The sequence below is a fragment of the Phoxinus phoxinus genome (genome assembly GCF_949152265.1).
Source record: "Phoxinus phoxinus genome assembly, chromosome: 2".
Lineage (NCBI taxonomy): Eukaryota > Metazoa > Chordata > Actinopteri > Cypriniformes > Leuciscidae > Phoxinus > Phoxinus phoxinus.
The window spans coordinates 42,066,321-42,088,379 of record NC_136877.1 but is presented as its reverse complement, the minus strand read 5'-3'; the positions used below and the strand labels follow the sequence as shown (position 1 = coordinate 42,088,379).

Genomic DNA, 22,059 nt, shown 5'->3' with positions numbered 1-22,059 from the left:
GAGCCGATCCATGATGTCATGCTCTGAATGCACAGATACTGATCTCGTGGGAGAGATCGACCCAGCGAGTCAACACCGCCAGGACCCTCAGACTTGAGACTTCATACGGCCCGCGCTGTGATTACCGTTAAGCCATTTTTATTAGCGTCTTTACAGCCTCCAGGTGTTTGCTCATGAACACGATTGCGAGTCTGTCTGGAATTGGCCCTTAATAAGCCCAGCCTGTGACAGAAGCTCTTGACTCATGGCTGGTTCATTGACTGAACAAACTAACCTCTCGAGTCGGGGCTCTGCTCTCCTGATGGAAGCACTCTTGGACCTGATGTAATTCGACTGAATGGGATTTGAGCGGCAAGTGAAATGGTCTTCCTGCCGAGCCACTGAAATGCTTCATTCGGTTGTCCCTATCAGTCAGTTTTTATATAAATGCATCAGTCCCTAAAAGTTTTCTCTTTTTTACCACTCTCATTCTCTCTCAAAATTGATCTATTTTGCATTTTATTTTAAAAACCTAATGTTGCTTTCTGTCTATTTTTTACTTTTTCATTCTTGACTAGTGGTTTTAAATTCAGCTGGAATGATTTTGACCCTGTTTTTGGTATTAATCGGATCACAAGTATTTTAGTCATTTTACCTCGTTAAACTGGGATTTTTTTTTTTAAATTTTGACAGCATGTTTTTATATCATTAATTTTTTTTAGATTCCATTTATATTCCACAATAAATATCATTACATTGCAGCTTGTCAAATTTGTGTATATTTAAAGTTTTAACATACTGATATGTTGTTGAAATTTGTTTTGGTTTATTAAAGACGAGTTTGAACCCAGGCCCACACGCGTGAAAAGCAAAAACCACTGGACTTTCTTGTTTTGTTTATCTTCTAGTAGCTTCTTGTGACGAAGTACACTTTTTTTTTTTTTTAGGGATGTTGCCCTAGGCCAGATGTCATATCACCACTAGAATTTAGTGTTCTTCCATCGCAGCACTATTGCAAAAGTTCTTGAAAGTATATTTTTCCATCAGAACGTGCACAAACACATGCTTCCACTCTTACTCACACAACCTCCCACCTAAACGGGCACACACAGGGGCCTTTGTTATGTCAGGAAGCCGTTGTATAAATAATAATGTTTCATTTTTTTTTTAACAACTCTTTTTATGAGGTTTAAAATCCTGTGTAAAACAGTTTGACTGGTCTTTTGAATGCAGCTTAGTTTAATGTTGTTTGTATCTCTGCAGGTATTGGTGGCATGGAGGAATTCATTCTCAAGTCGGCCACCATCTCCACATCTCCTGCCTGCCCACCCTTCACGCCACTCAACTTTGAAGCTACGCCCATCGTCAGAGTAGCAATCGAGCCCAAACATCCAAGTACGTGTTGATGAGCAAAAGCAGCCACATACAAACACAGAACACATTCACCTTGAGTACCTTTTTGTATAGTGGTGCAGCAGGTAAAGCATTGCAGAAAACTATCAGACACATAAAGAAAAAACAACTGATAAGCAAAGAAGAGTGCGTTGACTCATCGCATTGACGCACCGTCTAAATGAACAAGCAGTTATTTTTTTCTCTGCCCTGGGGCAAGTTCTGCATGCAATAGAAACTTTTTAGGCCGAGTATATATTTAGTAAGCTTAGTTTCTTTTTTCAAGTGTGTGTAATAATTAAATTTCGCACCCTTTTGGGCTAATAATCTCGATACATCACACACTTATTGTGAAATTAAGCATACGCCATTTATCTTCTTTAACACGTTTATTTTGTCATCATTTGTCAACACTTAGTTTCTTTCTTCAAGTGTGTGAGATGATTAAGTTACATAACGTAGTGAGCTGTGTTTCTATGTAGGGATGGGACGGTATGAAAATTTAATATCACGATTATAGTGACCAAAATTATCGTGATTATCAATATTATCACGGTTTTGTTCAAACAAAATGTGTGATGAATCAATGTGTTCAAAAATAACTGATGCTCACATTGAAAACATTTCAACAAGTTTTATATTTGAAAATCAACAAACAACAAATAAAACAAGCAGCTCTATGCACTTTTTTAAGCAAGATTCTATTCTGTGGCATTTCCTTTCTTATAGAGCTGGTAAGTCCCGCCCCCTCCGCTAACCCCGCTGGACCTCAAAGTTGAAAAACCGTCAATGCAAGTGAATGGGAAAAAATAATTATTTTCTGGTCCCGTTTGAATTGTGCCATGAATTTGAACATATGTTGACTGTGAATTTTTTATATAATCTTTCGTGTGAAAAAATGCTACAATTTAGCGGGTAGAAGTTTGATACGGGTAGACTTTGTGTGAGAGCACTTTGTGGACTACAACTCGGCGCTGCTTTCGGCGCGTTTGAAACGTCAACACCACTAGCTCACGGCTCTAGCTCACGGATCCCGCTAGACATGGCTGTGTCTTTGGTGCACTTCACCGCCTTCTTTCAGGGAGAGGACAAAATCGTTGAGGTTGGCGAAAACCACGGGTAAGTCAACTTTATGGGGTGACGTCACATAGGCGACATGTAGTCTTTCTCGTCATGTCTTTTCCACAACTGCTAGCCGACGAATCATACCATATACTGTCAAACTTGTAACATGAAAGATTATATAAAAAATTCACAGACAACATATGTTCACATTCATGGCACAATTCAAAAGGGACCAGAAAATAATTATTTTCTCCCATTCACTTGCATTGACGGTTTTTTAACTTTGAGGTCCAGCGGGGTTTTACGGAAGGGGCGGGACTTACCAGCTCTATAATGACCGTCGTCATAGAAACGCATTATAACACAGCGCACATCCATGTATCACAACGGGCGCGCTCTCGTTTCATTCAAATACAACTTGCCGTCTTGTGTCTCCGTTTTTGATTGTATTGAAAATGAAATCAGAGTTGATTTATTGTTTACAGAGTTTGATCATATTGTTGTGATCAGTGTTGGTCAAGTTACTTGGAAATAGTAATTAGTTACTGATTACTGATTACTTCTCCAAGAAAGTAATCCAGTTACTTTACTGATTACTTATTTTCAAAAGTAATTAGTTACTTTACTAGTTACTTTACTAGTTACTTTACTTCAAAAACATGATGCACGACCTGAATACGCTATAAAAGCAGACCTTTCAGCCTAATTCTATTCTTTCTGCAAATTCCATCATCTAAAATTGAATCAAATTAAACATTCTCTTTTTTAAAACTTTTTTAATTAGTTTCAATATTTTAACTTTATGCACATTGCATCAACCAAAAAATGTAATTAAATGCAACTGTCTCATACTTGAAGAAAAATGTTGAACTTTTAACCAATTTCTGCAGAGTCCACCATATTTTAACGAAATACACAAAGTCCTTCTTCTGTTAACTTATATTTCTGCATATTCCAGCATATAAAAATGCAAATATTTTTTTGTAAAATCCTCTATTCGAATAGATTCAAATAAAATACAGCAATAAAATAATTAAAATGAAAGTCTCTCAGACGTAGAAAGCCTTTCTTTAAAGTGAATTTCGTTTTGTATAAATTGTATCTTAATTTTAATAAATATTGCATCAACCAATTGCATGTATTTAATAAATAAAAAGCAAATATAGCAGACAATATAATAACCGTGACATTGAGGCGGTAGCGCGCCGCGTTCACTTGCATTGCATTGTTAAAAGCCTTTCTTTAAAGTGAATTTCGTTTTGAATAAATTCAATTCTTTTTGTATCTTATTTTAATAAATGTTTCATTTAACAAATACAAGGCAAATATAGCAGACAATAACCGTGACATGGAGGAGCCGGCGCACCGCGTTCACTTTCACTTTCATTGTTAACTAGAGCGCGCACCTCATAAATGAATGAAACTCAGCGTAGGCCGATGTCTCATGATAAATTAGCATTAAATATCTTTGCTGCATCCTTTCTAGAACAGACAAGGGCTTTCTCGCGGCTCGCACCAGCATTTACGGATGATGAGTTTTGTGATGCGGTTGCGGATTAAATAAATAATACCCCATTCGCGCAGCTCTATCGATAACAACATTGAACACTAGGCTACACAAATAGTATTTTTTTTTATTTTTTAGGCGATTAATTTTCCATAGTGACATAGGAGGTGCCGGATCCAATAAAAAAGGTTCCGTATCCAACGTCGGGCGTGTTCCGGCTCAAATTAAGTCACGACTCACGAGACAGTCTAACGAAACAAAATCACAGTAACGCAGTAACGCAGCCTCCTTACGGGAAAGTAACAGTAATCTAATTACTGTTTTTGCAATTGTAATCCCTTACTTTACTCGTTACTTGAAAAAAGTAATGGGATTACAGTAACGCGTTACTTCTAACGCGTTACTGCCCAACACTGGTTGTGATCATCTTGACTGGACGATTGTTTTGTACGCTCGCTGTACAAAATCGATTTATAAACAAGTAAGATTTAAAACATTAACGTTAATCTCAATTCAATATGTCCCCGTAATTATGTGGTTAAAAAATCGGTGTAATAAGTGTACAATTAATCTATACATTAGTATCCCTTAAATGGCACTCTTAATAATAGTCTTGTTTGAACTTGTTCTTTCGTCTTTGGCTCAAAGCCACTTGCTGCAAACTTTTCTTTGTGAGTGAGCTAAAATACTTAAACTCAAAACAACATTTTGTACCCAATTATTTCACAGACGTAGTTTTGGTATTGAGGTCAAAGTTAACTTGCCTTGCGTTCGCTATAGAGCTGGTAAGTCCCGCCCCTCCGTAAAACCCCGCTGGACCTCAAAGTTGAAAAAGCGTCAATGCAAGTGAATGGGAGAAAATAATTATTTTCTGGTCCCGTTTGAATTGTGCCATGAATGTGAACATATGTTGTCTGTGAATTTTTTATATAATCTTTCGTGTGAAGAATGCTACAATTTAGCGGGTAGAAGTTTGATACGGGTAGACTTTGTGTGAGAGCACTTTGTGGACTACAACTCTTCGCTGCTTTCGACGCGTTTGAAACGTCAACACCACTAGCACACGGCTCTAGCTCACGGATCCCGCTAGACATGGCTGTGTCTTTGGTGCACTTCACCGCCTTCTTTCAGGGAGAGGACAAAATCGTTGAGGTTGGCGAAAATCACGGGTAAGTCAACTTTATGGGGTGACGTCACATAGGCGACATGTAGTCTTTCTCGTTATGTCTTTTCCACAACTGCTAGCCGACGAATCATACCATATACTGTCAAACTTGTAACATGAAAGATTATATAAAAAATTCACAGACAACATATGTTCACATTCATGGCACAATTCAAACGGGACCAGAAAATAATTATTTTCTCCCATTCACTTGCATTGACGCTTTTTCAACTTTGAGGTCCAGCGGGGTTTTACGGAGGGGCGGGACTTACCAGCTCTATACAACAGTGGGTGCTGGTCACACAAGACGACTCGGCAGATTTGAATTGTTTCTGTTGCAGCGACTTTTTGTTCTGCAGAAAGGGTAACCATCCCCGATTAAGTTTCCCTCAGGACTTTTGTAAAAGCCTAAATATGACCATACAGATTTGGTCCTCTTAAAAGGCTGAAAAATCTCCCGAGCACGGTCGCTGCCATCCGCCATTCCTTCTCGAATAAAAAAACAACAACATTGCGCGCTGCGACTGCGTCAGACTGTTGCTGGCTAGGCATGATTTACAGTGAGTTTTTAAAATCGTGATAATCAAACACGGTTTTAATGATAATTAAATTTTAGACGATAATACTAACCGTCCATACATTTTATCGTGGTTTATCGTGAAACCGGTAATCGTCCCATCCCTATTTCTATGTATGTGTATATGTTGTGGCGGGAGGAGCAAACGACAGACACAGTGGGAGTGGTGTCAGGCCTCGGAGAGGCATTTATTAACATAAATAAACATAAAATGTCCAAAAATGGGGGAAATAAAGTATTAAATCATGAGGGGGATCTGGTGTCCTTGTCGTGCCAGGGAATTGTGAAGGATGGGTAGTGATCAGAAGGGATGGGTCTAGGTAAGGTGTCCGGTGGTTGCACGCGCTTCGGCAGGGACGGCTTCGGCATAGCCAATTGTCCTAGGCCCCGGCATCCTAGCCTGTAACAGCAAATAGCTTCTTGAAATTTTAGACAAGTCAAGTTGTGATACCAAACAGGATCACATGGAGATGCCAAACTAACCCTAAACCAACCGCCTTGACCTGACTGCATTATATGCCGACTACAGTACATGGATCCATTCAGAATTACTAAACATACACATGACCAGTCAAAACATTATCCTGAATCCGAGTGGAAACAACGTGAATGAACTCTATACACAGCAAGTATTATATTGCGATTCATGCCCCCCATATTATTCAAAAGCATTAAAAAAAAATGAGGAAAATAAGACTGCTCAACTCGCATCAAATGTCACATTTGATTCTGTGAACATTATCTTCTACACATTAATTGAAGTGCAAAAACTTATATATATATATAATTGTAAAATGGCACAGCTTTTTAAATATCTAAATGTCTATAAAAAATATATAGAAAAAACATACACATGAGCTGCTGGGTTCATGAATGTTAATCACCTTGACAGCGTTCGTTGCTCTGATTTGCTGAAATTAAAACAGGAATGAGTTCCATCCAATAAGATTGCCGTTTGCGCATTAATTCCGCCCATTACCGGAGAAACCGGCATCTCTTCTGCTTGTTCTTAAAAGCTGAATAATACCAGATGAACTCAGTTATTTTGACAGGAAAATACAAACAAGAATATCGTTTACATGTAGCTCGTCGATTTTGCGTGGTATGCAAGACTCTCTCTCGCTCACTTTGCATGCGTGAGAGAAATGCGACATCGAGCACGCGCCTTCACACTAGAGTTTACGGTACATCACACACAGGACAGGTACGCTGAGCTCAATGATCGCTTGACGGAGAGCGAAACTCGAGCGCTCAGTCAGTGTTCAGCGAGTGGAAATATCTATGCTAAACTTATACTTGGCATCTGGTTCAAAGTGAAACGTGAAACGAAACGTGAAAGTCCCGACTTCTACGATCATCTAACTGCGTGACGTAAATTACGTTAATGATGCAAATTCTCTTGCTTCAGTAACTTATCTGCGGTATTTCCCTAAACTTATTTTAACTCATTAAGGATTTTGAGTTAATCGCATTATGCATAGCATTTAATTTATCCGGTCATTTTTTTACCGGTCCAATCAGCAAACAGAGGGAGTGGCTGAGAACGATGACGTTGAGGTTGTGCGCTAGTTTGAGTCGTCATGCGTCACGACCAAGCGTTAGCGATTGGTTATGGCAGATCCAGAGTGGCTCTGGGCAGATCCAATAGTTTTAAACTTCAACAGAGTACCCGCCTTCAAGGAAGTTAACGCTTGTCAATGTAGAGCGGCCAGACTCTCGGTACAAATTAAATGTACGAGAATCTGGTAGAACCAGGCTAGCCTACAATGGCAGCTTCCAAGGACTTACCATAAAATAGATGCAGAAGCATACAGATTAAATTGTCATCTCTAATGGGTTGTGCAAATATCTTTCAAAAAGGTGCTTTAATGGTGACTTCTCCAGGTTCACTCAGAGGTGATTCTCATTAGCAGGGTCAATGATGGCATGGAAACCCCGGCCATCTCAAAGCATCACACTCGCTCATGTGGGACGCATTAGTCACAAGCACAGCTGTAATGAGGAAGTTAAATGTTTCCCAGTTTAGCACACCAAAGAACTGTCTGATCTTGATCACACACACAAACACTAGACTTCATTGTGAGGGAGATCACTGTCCCAGAGGGCTTTTTCAGAGTTTAGTTTCATAACCGTAACTTCAGCTGCCTTCAGGTCAAGAGAAGCCATCGCTGGTGAAAACTCACCATCTTTATTAAAAAGCTCTCATAGTGTTACTGCTGTCAGTACAACATGTTCCAAATTAATTTGCTTTGATGTCAAACAGCACTTTTGATTTGCACCCAAAACAGTTATAATAATTTAGGTAATTTAATAATTTAGCCCATTTGACCCCCTTAGAGTTTAACAGAACATTTTTTGCTGCTTTTTATTTTAAAATCCTCTGTTTGTGAAACTAACTGAGGGCTGAGGGTTTGCTCTCGGGTCAATATAGTGTACGTGCATCCTTCAACAGCCTCTTGTTGAGTCAAGTCTCCTTTAGTTATATAATAATAATAATAATTTGTATGTATATATATATATATATATATATATATATATATATATATATATATATATATATATATATATATATATATATATATATATATATATAGCACTTTTATGGGTACTCAAAGCGCTTTACATATGGAAGGGAGAATCTCCTCAACCATCACCTGGATGATGCGACGGCAGCCATATTGTGTCAGAACGCCCACCACACCAGCTTATTGGTGGAGAGGAGACAGAGTGATGTAGACAATCAGTATATGGGGATGATTAGGAGGCCATGATGGACAGAGGCCAATGGGCAAATTTGGCCAGGATGCCGGGGTTAAACCCCTACTCTTTTCCTGAAGGACATCCTGGGATTTTTAATGACCACAGAGAGTCAGGACCTCGGTTTAACGTCTCATCCGAAGGACGGTGTTTTTTGACAGTATAGTTGTCCCATCCCTGGGGCTTCAGGACCCACACAGACCACAGGGAGAGCAACATATAGTGCTTTATACAATACAGATTGTTTCTAAGAAACTCTATTAAAAGAAAAGGTGTGCATGTAAACATAGCCATTGATAACAGGAAAATTACAGCAGCTCTAAAAAAATTTGTTAAAAAAGAAATGCTCACACAAATGTGTGTGTTTGCAGGTGAGATGCCGAAGCTGGTGCGGGGTATGAGACTGCTGAACCAGGCCGACCCTTGTGCCGAAGTGTTGATTCAGGAGACTGGAGAGCATGTTCTGGTCACTGCAGGGGAAGTGCACCTTCAACGCTGTCTGGATGACTTGAGAGAGAGGTGAAGCCACACACACATATACACACTAACATAAACAGTACTTAGGCCCGTTAGTATTTTTACCAAAAATTAATGGTTTTAAGCCAGCTATTTATACCCTTTGCTGTAGTGTGTCAGTAGGAAATATCAGTTTACGGTTTCCTACTGACACATTACAGCAAAAGATATAAATAACTGGTTTAAAACCATAAATTTTTTTCGGTGAAAAATAAATACAATGTGCCTAAGACTTATGCACAGTACTGTATATACATACATATATACTGTACACACCACCAGTCAGTTTGAGGTCAGTAAGATTTTTTATTTTATTTTTAAGAAATGAACACTTTCAGTAGGGTGCATTAAATTGATTAAATGTCACAGTAAAGACATTTATAATGTTACAAAAGATTTTCATTTTGTAGTATAGTATTGGTAAGCCAGAATGTTCACAGACAGGAGATTTATAAGATGCCGGCAGCGGCTCTATCAGCTGCTTCTCTCCTTCACTGAACACGCGAGGAACTGTGATGTCAGAAACAGATTTACATACTAAAAGTTGATTGTACAGCTACTCTCACGTGAAACCCATGCAGAGCTTAAAAACCATTGGGTTTCTTTTCAACAAACCTTATTATAGATGTGTCGTCAGATTTGAGATTAACCTTGGTGCAAGTGCATGCTGAACCGTGGGTTGAGAACTGTATGGTTAGTTTTTTTACAGAGCTGTTACATCACTAGTTTTTACTGTATTTTTGATCAAATAGCCTTGGTGAGCATAAGATACTTCTTTCAAAAGCATTCAGAAAGATGTGTTTACCATCATACTGCTCATAATATCGAGTCTGCAGGTAAATTAAACTGCATATTAGAAGAGAAGAAAGATTATGACAGCTGTCATATAGATGCCCATTGAGACTGGGTTATTTTTATTCATGTGTGTGCTGTGTGTGTTTTTTCATGCTAGACAACATGGAGCACTGACAAGATATAATTTCCATTATGTGTTGTAATTCTGGGTAAAACAGAATAATTAAAGGATTAGTTCCTCCAAAAATGAAAATTCTGTAATTAATTACCGGTACTCACCTTCATGTCGTTCCAAACTCATAAGACTTATATATATATATAATATATATATATATATATATATTTTTTTTTTTTTATCTGAGAGCTTCCTGTCCCTCCATTGACAGCTACGCAACTGAAACTTTGACGCTTCAAAAAGTTCATAAAGAGATCGTAAAATGAATCCATATGAATTGAGTGGTTTAGTCAAAATATTCTAAAAAGACACTATCACTTTATATGATGAACAGATTGAATTTAGGCTTTTATTCACATAAACATTGATCAGCAAACATAAACAGAAGCTCATAACCTGCTTGACTCGCTAGAACAAACCTCAAGTGTGCTGCGTAACACGAGAATGAACCTCATTGGTTCTCGCTGAAGCTCAAACATGCTGCGTAACACGAGAATGAACCTCATTGGTTCGAACATGCGTGAGCTTCCGTTTACCACAACTGATGTGTGAGTTGATGAATGTTTCTATGTGAATAAAAGCCTAACTTCTATCTGTTCATCATATAAAGCAATTGTGTCAAAGTCTCAGTTGCATAGCTGTCTATGGAGGGACAGAAAGCTCTCAGATTTAATCTAAAAGATCTTCATTTGTGTTCCGAAGATGAACAAAAATCTTACGGATATAGAATGACATGAGGGTGAGTAATTAATGACAGAATTTCTCATTTTTGGGTGAGGAAACGGGAAATAATGCAGCTTGGTTGAATTGTAAATAAATTGAAAAAAATATATTATTTGGTTAATAATAAAAAAATTTACACCTGCATGGCAAGGTCATTTCATTGCATTATGATGAAATATTATGAAAACAAACACTTTCATTAGAATAGCCTGCACTGGTGAAACATTTTTAACACGACCTGAGAAATAAATTGTCAGTTTTGATTTCATGTTTGATTTGCATATTTTACTGTGATACGTCATCACATTATCAGATATCTGCATTTTGTTGCACCCGAACACTTTCTATTTCTTTCCTCTCTCCATTCTCAATCATCTCATACCATTTCTCTCACTATATCTCTCTGTAATCTATCATTTTCTCTTTCTCTCACAATCTCTGTTTCACTGCGGTGGTTGCAGATCAATATCTCTTGATGTCGGTCTTTGAGCATTGAGCCTCCTGTACTATTGTAGAGCTTAGACTAATTCACACCTCTGTGGCTTCTTCTCAACACAGACTGACTCGACAAATTATTCATGGCTCAGGCAAGCCATGGATTGTTTTTTGGTTTTGTTTTTGGCTGCTGCTGTGACACTGTGAATGCAGCAGTAGGACATTCAGGTGATTTGGGGGAAAATAAGTATAATTCCTTGATTTTATTGGACAATCAGCACATTAAATAGACTTAACACAAAACAAGCTCAATATAGCATGTCTACAAGTCAAAAGTGATCAAAGAACAGTATATTATAGTGTTAAAGTTGGATTTGAAACATACCCTTATAATTAAAATGTTGAAGATGTTTTCTCCAACTTTAATAAGACACCAGCGTACATTTGGCTTGCCCTTTGGTTTTGCATTGTATAAATAGCATATCCGCATAAATTAGCAGCACCACCTGCTAAATATTGGTTGGAGCGTTTGCTGCTAAATCCATCACATCTGCCCTCGCATATCAGTAGCTGGACGCTTCTTTCAGTATTTTCTAACTCCGTAATCTAGGTCAGACTGTGGGTCTTAAAACAATGTCAATATTTGCCAGCCACAAAATGATGAATTTGGTTTGTCAATTATGTATTTTCAATTTTGTGGAATTGTATCTGGTTATGTCTAGTGTATGCATTTACGTTTAATTAGGTCAGTTTTATGAAGATATATGAAATATGCAAGTCACGCATATAAAAAGTTATATGTGTAGTGCAAATGTGCATTGAGCTACAGAAAAGTTACATTCTTGGTCATAAATGTCGCAATACATCTACTAAATGTTATTCAAACGGGGAGATTACATATGAGGAAATGTGCTATACATTACGTCTTCCTGATGAAAATTTGAGAAAGCGGACATGCAGCAAATTATTTGAGCTGTCAGGGTAAAATATTCAGTTTAGAAATGAAATAAGGACTGTTGACTTTTTCGTACTCCATTGGGTTCATTCCCACTAAAAACTGAGCATCCTCACTCGTCTGGATATCAACTGGACCAAAAATCATTTCATGAATTCATTACCAGTACTCATTCGAAGAAGAAAAGAAAATCAATGTGTTTGTTTTGATGCGCAATGCAAACTGTCACCTAAAATGCAAATGAAACAAGTTATTCTTTGATAACTCCTGGCACTGTTAATGCAACTGCTTGGTGCATTTTAAATGTAAATTATGTGACTAGTAATTGGTAAGCTCTTCTGTTTTGCTTGAAAATAAAACTGGCCACAAAACCCCACCAGAATGGCTTTTGTTGTGATTTCTACGTGCCGCTACGGTAGTGTTGGCCTCGTGTCCTGGTTTGTTATATGTTTGTTGTTCCAGAAACTGTCCTTCATCTCATTGATAGTACTACAAAATCAGTTTGAGTTAAGACCTGCGAGAGATATAGAGAAGAGACGAGGGGCAAATCGAGTGAGAAAGTGTCACATTAACACAAATGAGCGGGAAGCCAGAGAGGGATATGTCATGTTTTGTGGATGTAGATTAAATTTGACGATCCTGACTTGGCTCTGCTAGAGCAGTGATTGGCTTGTGAAATCGCACCAGCGCTCCATCGCTAAAAATGGTGTAATGGTGTAAGGAGACACAAATGAGCTCTTATCCACTCCCCATCTGGTGCTCTGCCTCGAGCTGCGGGCCTGTAAATTAACACAAGTCTCTCGCAGTGTTATTTTGTCCTGTTTTCAGGCGTTGTGAAGTAAAGACTCATCAATTTGTTTTGTTACATTTTCGCCAAAGCATTTTCAGCTCAAGCGCGGTTACTGGCTGTTGATGGGGATAGAGATCCCTCAGGTGTAATTTGGCTGGGCTGTAATGGAGTCCGTCTTGTCAAGGTTTGGAAAAGCTCCGGCTAAAGCACGAGATAAAAACATACTTAAACTCCCCATTGATTGAGAGATGTTCCTGTTTTTATTCACCTTGCTTTCTGTGCCTGCTTTCTTTCTTTCATTCTTTCTTTACTCTGCTCGTCCCACCTGCTCTCCCATTCTTTTCTGTATTCTATTTGAATAGAAGGTCGTATAAAAGCCATGTTTAATAGGCCTGTTTAGGATTCCAAAAAGCCTGCAAGGTTGCGAAATTAAATGTTAATTAGCTTTTCAAAGACTTGTTTAAATGATATAAATTAGTATTTTCTGAATGCTGATGGTAGATGAGAACAGGACTTAGGTATTCTTTTTCAAATACCATTTATTTTCTTTGTTTATCAGTTCTATCTAATAAAGTATTAGTCATAACTGTTAAAACAAGACTATAAACCAGTTAAGTGTGCTCATGACTTTTCATTGTCAAAATGAAAGTCTGCTGTGCCATCTAAATAAAAGTCCTGCTTACGACACTTCAGTCAAACCAAAAATGTATTTTCCGATAATCGGAAAAAAAAAATATTTATATATATATATATCCTTCGACCACTGACAATGATAGGTAATGATTAGACAATGATAGGTAATGCACTGTCACATCGATTTTAAGATCAGCTGTTATAGAGGGGACGAGGTTCACTGGTTTGACAGCACCCCGGTGTGTTAGATCCCGTTTACACCTGGTATTATTAAGATGCGCTTTGGTCGATCGGATCACAAGTAAACAACGCTAAATACAGGTGTAAACAGTCTAAAATGTTTTGAGCTTGTCCAATTTCAACCACTTCCAGAGGGAGTCAAAAACGCATTTGACCGGATTGCTTTCGTAGTGTAGGTCCATGTGGTCGAATGTGTTCGGACAGCCACTAAAGTCCGTTTACCCTCTGCCTACTGACCTAACGCGTAAACATTATGTGAAGCGCGCTAGCCAGACGGGTTTTAAACTTTGTCGGCTGAAGACCCAAGTTTGGTTTGAAGATGAAAAACGTACCAAGCACAATGTTCTCTCACCATTCCTGATTTCTCACAGCGTTCGGCTAGTTCTTGTGGCTATCAGAGCTGAAACAAAAGCTGCTGTTCTCTGTGTATGTTTTTGCTTAAATTGCGTGAGCTTATTTCGTCCATTAGATCGAAAGTTCTGAAAATACATTTAACCGCCCATAGACCCTCCCCTCAAATAAATCAGGACAGCAGTGGTTGAAAGTGGACAAAAGACAGATTAAAACACCAGGTGTAAACAGGCATGTGTCTGCCTCGTCTACTTGTGATCCGATCGACAAAAACGCATCTTAATACCAGGTGTAAACAGGGCCTAAGTTGGAACACTGCAGGTGATGTCCTGCGATTAGTGCTCCTGACCTCTCAACACATCTGCCTCCTCCTACCTCATTAACTCCATCATTTCTGCAACTGGAGGAGAAAACATGACATTTTGCTGATGGTTTAGTTTTGTAGTAAACGGGCTGTTATTCAGTCACTAGCTCTTCCCCCTCAGGTCAGAAAGAAACAGCAGTATGAGAGGGAAGACAGGGGTGAGGACCCATCAGACCCTGAGCTGTAGGTTTTGAGTCTTTAGGGGTCGACCATGAGGTCAGGAGAGTCTGAGGTCAGGCCGCCTGGAGCGTTTACTCCACAGTCTGAGTGGCGTTTAAAAATATCCTGTCAGACCTCTGTGTCAAAGCAGTTCAGCGATAGCTTGTCCAGACCTCTGGCGCAGCGCCTATCCTCGGGCCATTTAGAACGAGGTCATGCCATGCCCTTAGTCACAGGATGATGACATCACATCCTCAGCAGAAAATGGGTCAACTGCCAGAACACAGAAGACAATGAGACTTTACGCCCACTGATGTTAATTATTGATTTAGTTAAAGGAAACGTATTGCTTGAGTTTGTTTTGCCTGTTATTATTGATTTTGTCATTGAAAACTTGTTAATTATGCCGTTTGTATCAATATGCCACATAAAATGCAATTGATAATGTTCATCTAAATAGAAACTAGAGGATAAACAGTGGGCCACTAGTTGTTGACTCACTCACTGTCAGCAAATTTATCTAATCAATTATAGGGCCACATAAAATTGATTGACTGGCTAGTTGACTGTTTGAACCAAAGCATTCAGTGCTGTGACAGAACAGCAGACTATTGTTCAAAAACAATGAGTTTGAACATTATGATGATTTATGGTGAGCCAATGACGGTGAATGGTAAAACATCTAGTTTTTCATTCATTATATTGTAAACATTATATATGTTTTTGTTGTTTGGCTGTCCTCAAATTTGTATTCTTATACAGAAAAACTGATACAATATATAAATGTGTATATATATATATATATATATATATATATATATATATATATATATATACACACACACACAGTGGATATTTGTATGCTTTTGAAAGAAGTCTGTTATGTCTAAGGCTGCATTTATTTGATAAAAAAAATACACTATTGTTTGTGTAAAATAAACTGTTTTTTATTTGAATAAATCTCAAAATGTCATTTATTCCTGATGCGAAGCTGAATTTTCAGCATCACTACTCCAGTCTTCAGTGTCACATGATCCTTCAGAAATCATTCTAATATGATGTTTTGTTGCTCACGAAACATTTATTATTATTATCATCAATGATAAAAACAGTTGTGCTGTTTAATATGTTTGTGGAAACATTTTTTCAGGATTATTTGAAGAATGGAAAGTTCAAAAGAACAGCATGGTTTTACTGTCATTTTTGATCATTTATACTTTATTTGTCGATTATACTTTACTCGTCTCACTCTTCTCGGCAACCGTTTTTCTTATTTACTTCCCATCAAATATTTCAGAATAATAAACTAATTCTGTAAGTAGTTTGGGAAGAAGCTACTTGGTAAGTGTTTACCCATTTTGTTTGTCGATAACAGGAACACTTTTTTTGTTGGAAGGTTTGGAAGCCCTACTGATGGGACTGAGGGAGTGCATTAGACAGTACAGGTTGAGAAACACTTGAGTTAGGAAATAACAATAAATAATGAGGTTGATGAAGCATCCAGTGAGAGGTGATGGTAACTGTGTGAAACGTATCGCACCTGGAGCTGTCGGTGTTGAGACAGCAGAGCCTGCAGATGCCCAGTCACGGCTCTCTGGAGGTTTCTGGTAAACATTTTCCACTGGATTATCTGCTTCCCAAACCGTTCTGTGGCTGTCTGGATCTAACTGGATTACTGAATGTCTCAGCGAAGACAGCAATCATGTCAACCGTCTGCTCCACTTAACAAAGCCCAGTGACCCATGAGACCCAAGTGTCCAACTGTCTCCATTAACCAGTGACCCGGAGTGTGTAGGTTCCTCATTAGATTTAAGCCATTATCATATATCAAAACAAGCAGTATGTTTAGCTACATATAAGCACAAAATAAATTGAGTAACCCTGGATTGTGACTCTCTGGCTGAATATGTATATGAAATACTTAGGAGTGTGCTCGCATCTTCCGGCAGAATGTTTATGTCTGTTTCCTCACGCAGACAGAAAGAGATTGTGTATTTTAATAATTTCTGCATGAATGGCCCATTGTAAATTAGATTTTACTGTGCCATAACGACGTGCTGGAGAATCAGTGTTAGGCTCTTACCGTTGGCTGATCGCCAGTCTTGAGTGTCGGCAATAATTTTTCTTCATGTCCTCCCAGTTAGTTTGGAAAAATAAGCCTTTTTGTTCCTCTCCGGGTAGATACTGTATTTCATGCGCTCTGGAGTTGTTGATGTGCACAATGAGAATAAAATTGAATATAATCTAATCTATTGCAGTGATATAATGTTTTTTAGGGTTGCCACAATACCAGAATGCAAGTAGTCAATACCAATACCTGTGATATTGGGATTCTCAATAGCTATTTCAATACCACAGCAAAGACAAATACTAATACAAATACTAAGATTATTGAATACAAATACTAAGGATGCTTTCACACCTGCCTCATTTAGTTCGGTTAGAAATTTGGTCTGATGACCATATTAGGTCCCAACTTTCAAAAAATCACAAGGACAGCTAAATATTTGCTTTGCAAACAGCTCAGGGAAAGGGAGTTTCATAGATTCTGTTGAAATTTTCCTGCACGTTAATTCTGACCAATCGAAGTGCAGTTATGGAAATATGTTCAAGACACATCTGGCCAACGAGTGATGTGGATGTTGTCACGTGACTGCATTTTGATTCGTTTCATCAACTCATAAACTAATTCGAACCAGAGCAAACAGTGTGGTGTGAAAAGGAACCAAAACGCCTAAAAAAATGCTACAAAGTATAATTTTTTGCCCTTGGTCCAGACCAAATGAACCGAACTACAGATGTGAAAGCACCCTAAGACTACTGAATACAGTCTTTAAAAAAAAAAGAACTAAAAATACATTATATACTTATGTTATTCAAGTAATTGTTGTAGAATATATATATTTATTGTTAAATATATGTATGTTTAATATATTTAACAGTATTGTAGAATGTAATGTATGCATTGTGTATTTATATATATATATATACTTCCTGTTATCAAATATAGAATTCATACTATTCAGGTAATTATTATAAGTAAGCAAACCTCAATAAAGAACAAAAGTAAATTAAGCAGTTTTTCTTGTTAATATTGCAGTTTGAAATATAAATTTCATACTAGATAGCTGCAAGTCCAAAGATTGCATTCTGACAGCAAGGCCCAATGCACAAATCTAATATTTGTGTCTTTGTCTTTATTTTTGTTTTACAGTACAAAAGTACCTGCTTTTTTGTTGTTGTTGTTTATTGACCCTGCATGTTTTATTGTGTTTTATTCTGGTTATTATTATTATTGATATTTATATTTTTTCTTGTTTCTCTAGATTTGCTAAAATTGAAATCAGTGCTTCCGAACCAATCATTCCATTCCGCGAGACGGTGATCCGGCCTCCCAAAGTGGACATGGTGAACGAGGACTTGGGGAAGCAGCACAAAGTCGCTGTGATTCACCAGGTAAAGGATGAACAAACAAAGTATCACGAAGGGGTCCAGGTGGATTCCACCGGTCTGGTCACGCTCACCACCTCAAACAAGATGGCCACGGTCAGGGTGCGGGCTATTCCTCTTCCTGATGAAGTCACCCGCCTTCTGGAGGACAATGTGGAGCTCATCCGCACAATAGAGCAGTTCAGTCTGTTGGCCTGGGAGGGCAAGACTCTGGAAATCAACCATAAAATTCTGGAGAACATCCAGGACTTCAAGGTGAAGTTGGAGAGCACCCTGCAAGGCCACAAATGGAGGGGTGCCGTGGAGCATATCTGGACATTTGGTCCACGCCGTTGTGGGCCAAATATTCTCCTCAACAGAATCGAGGGATACCGGAGACCCTCAGTGTGGCAGTGTCTGGAACGAGAGAAGGAAATTGAAAAGGCCGAGACCACCGCATTTAGAGACTTTGACAACAGCATTGTCAGTGGCTTCCAGTTGGCCACACTCTCTGGTCCCATGTGTGAAGAACCTTTGATGGGGGTTTGCTTCTCTGTAGAGTCCTGGGACATGATGATTTCCACACCTCTTACTCAGCAAGACTCAATAGTTGAGGAGTCCCACCTGCAGAGCCTAATAGGTGAATATTCTGACGTTCATGTCTCATCCACAAGCTCTAACCGAAGCAGGAGCAGAGCGGAGACTGCTGGTGGTTCACTGGACTGTTATGGGCCGTTCTCAGGACAGCTCATCGCTGCCATGAAAGAGACCTGCAGATACGCTTTCCAAGCTAAACCTCAGCGGCTGATGGCTGCGATGTACACCTGCGAAATCATGGCCACTGCTGAGGTCCTGGGTAAGCGTTTATAAAAATTTTGTTGTGTGTTTTTATTACTGAGAGGAAAGCGCCCAGCACATATTTACATATTCTAATCTAAACGTCGCCCTCAGCAGCATGGGCGGCATCGGGGTGTTCGTTAACATTATATCTCTGCAAAGGTGTTTCCAATGTTATTTCTTTCTTCGCCTTGAGTATATTGGGACCTTGAATCATGTTCAGTCTCTTGTATTTTACGTGCCGCACAAGTACTGAAAAGTGAAGGGTCTCCAGGTGGCCCCCAGGTGGTTGGTCCCAGTATAGGTCATAATCCCTGCCCTCCCCATGAAGTCTAATGGGACACGATGGAATCTAAACAATCAAATTACACTTAAAATACATTTTTTCCAAAGATATTTTTTGTCATTTTAGGTAGTTTTTAATCACGCTGATGTAAGTTTAAGTGTTCGTTTTTTAAAATAAGTTTGGTCTTAGTTCGTTATTTGAGGCTATAAAAACGGGAGTGTGTCGTCATGATTGACAGCTTCTCTAAACAAAGTAGTCACTGAGGCACCAACAGACTTTTTTGGGGAGCTTCAATTTTAATTGCTACATGTCCATAACTGTTTATTTTACACTGACACAAAGAGTTGCTCTGCAGTAAACTGTACTAACCGTTTCTGTAGGAAGTGTGGGCGGGACCTTGATATCGCAGATCCACTTCACGCTCACTACTGCGCAGACTCGGTTCCTGCGTTCACTACTGCGCAGAATCAGGTCACAAATCAGTGCAAGATGTCAGCGCCATATTAGGACTTTGGCCGCTTCACTTTTCACCAATAGTAGAGAGTGAAGTGGCGTCATCCATCTTTTTTTACAGTCTATCGTGCAAACACAAGCATACGTTCCTGGCTGCAGTTCACTTTGTGGCCAACAGTGTCACTAATAACAAGGGTTTCTTAATTCTACATTATAGCCCTTTTAACTAATATTTTATTTCAGCTTTATTTCAGTTTTTGAAAAACAATTTTAATAGCTTCAGTATTAATTTTTTGTTACTGTTAGTCAACAATAATAACACTGTTTCCAGTTAAAATATGTAAAAATCCCTCAACAAAATAATTGTTTTTGAGAAGCAACAACGTTGCTAGAAGCGTAATAAGATATTATGGAGAAAAAAATGTTGATTGCATCTTTAATTGTAATTTGTCTAACTGCACTGGCAGATTTCTTTTATTTAAGTATAAAAAAAGTGAAAAACAAGTGAAAAGATCTGCCACTACAGTAATACAATTACATCTCATTTCAAGATACAATTAAGAAAATGAGTCTTGTTCAATTAAATTTTTCTTGTTTGATTAGAAAGTACTCAAACAGAGCAAAGAAAACTAAATATTTCATGGGGTTTAGAAAAACTGAAAAGGGCCACATAGAGGGATAGTTCACCCAAAAAGTGGAAATTAGTCATTATTTACTCACCATTGTGTTGTTCAAAACTGGTGGAAACCCAGATCATTGAATAATGACCTACATGTCAGTTTATTCCCCACATGAAACTATCATATGATTTGGAACATATGAGTCATGAGATTTTTATGGTGCTTTTGCATCCTTTTTGAAGTTTGACAGTCCCAGTCATTATTCACTTTTTATTAAACTTAAGACTGTGGCAAAGATTTTGTCAAAAATTTGCTTTTTGTGTTCCATAGAAGAAAAAAAGTCATACTGGTTTGGAACGACAAGAGTAACATTCACAAGTAAATGATGACAGAATTTTCATTTTTGGCTGAAACGTTGCTTTAAACACTTTTAAACCGTAAAGCACATACCAATCAACCTGTATCTTAAATAGATCCACAGTCTCTTGACATGGAGAAAAGGGGCCATATACCGTGCAGAGAAGAAATAGTTCTCCCAGGTCCTTGATTGAAAGCTGATGTGAAACAGCCATGTACCGGTGTGATGTCATCATAGCACCAGGTTCCAGAACAAAAGCTAAATTGTCTGACCAACATGCCTGTGTGAAATGAACCCAGTTGTAGAAGTAAGGGAATCCTGCCCCATGAGAACCAAAACCTCTGAGAAAATCACTTGGCCTGGGCCAAAGGGGAGAAAATCCGTAAATATTTTAACAAACGGTGTAAATTACCTTCCCGACCGTTTTTGTTTGCCCAAGAAAACGGTTTGAAATCTGTAAATGAAGCGCAGACATTTCGTTTCCATAACTGCGATGAGAACAAAAGTATTTGAGATCACAGCTGGAGTGTATTAGAGGAGATAATGGTTCTGAATATAAAATACATAAACTTCATTTTTCTTGCAGGATGTTTTCCATATCCAGATAACCAGATAACTAGTCACACTGTTGATATCCAGGTGAATGTATTACAGATGTTTCTATGTGATAAACGTCTTACACGTATACATTTAAGCTCGTAAAGGGTCAACATATATATTTGTGCATTTATATATATATAGAGAGAGAGAGAGAGAGAGAGAGAGAGAGAGAGAGAGAGAGAGAGAGCTTTAATTAAGTTTAGTTCAGTTAATTTTTTACTTTTTGTACATATTATAATCAGAATTGTATTCTGTAATATATTGCGCTGTTCATATTTGCCTGTTCAGGCACAAAAGGTCGTGTTTTAGTGGCGTCCGCTGTCACTGCATAAAAAAAAACATTCATCTGCTTGTGTGGTGATGAACATGAAAAGTGAAAAGTATCTTTTTATCTGTTCCCTTCATAAATAAATAAACGCACAATTTAGCCTATATGCTCGTCCTGTAAGTTCATGATTAAAACTTGAAAATCTTATTATCATTCAAGTTTGAAAATTAAAATGATGGGTAATAATAGATTAGCAGCCGCTTCCTCGAGCCCCTCCACTCTGGACAGCAAGCCAAACGGGTTTAACCTCATTAGTTTAAGATGACCTATGGGCAAACAAACTTGTGAAATATTATTTTAGTGTTATGAAGAAGATGCAGTCATATGTTTGCTTAAAAGAACACTAGATATTTTACATAAAAACATATACAGGTGGTAAACAGGTGTAATTTTATTTTCATACCAACTAATATTTTGAAAATACGTTCACTTTCATGAATTTTCACTTCTTTATTTAAAATAAAATGTATATTTGAACAGCTTTACGAACTATTTGATTTACACAAATTAGTTTTGCTTCTGTTTCTTGAATGAGGCTCTATCTATGGGGTGTATCTGTATGTCGCGAAT

At 38.2% G+C, this 22,059-nt stretch overlaps 1 protein-coding gene across 2 annotated transcripts in view; it reads left to right on the top strand.

Moving 5' to 3' along the window:
• efl1 (elongation factor like GTPase 1) overlaps positions 1-22,059 on the top strand; it is a 102,949-nt gene that overhangs the window by 67,855 nt on the left and 13,035 nt on the right. For both annotated transcript variants that reach the window (XM_079638265.1, XM_079638266.1), the window contains exons 16-18: positions 1,243-1,374; positions 8,814-8,961; positions 17,905-18,863. In XM_079638265.1, the coding sequence (XP_079494391.1) occupies positions 1,243-1,374; positions 8,814-8,961; positions 17,905-18,863 (1,239 nt within the window). The remainder of the gene's footprint in view (positions 1-1,242; positions 1,375-8,813; positions 8,962-17,904; positions 18,864-22,059) is intronic.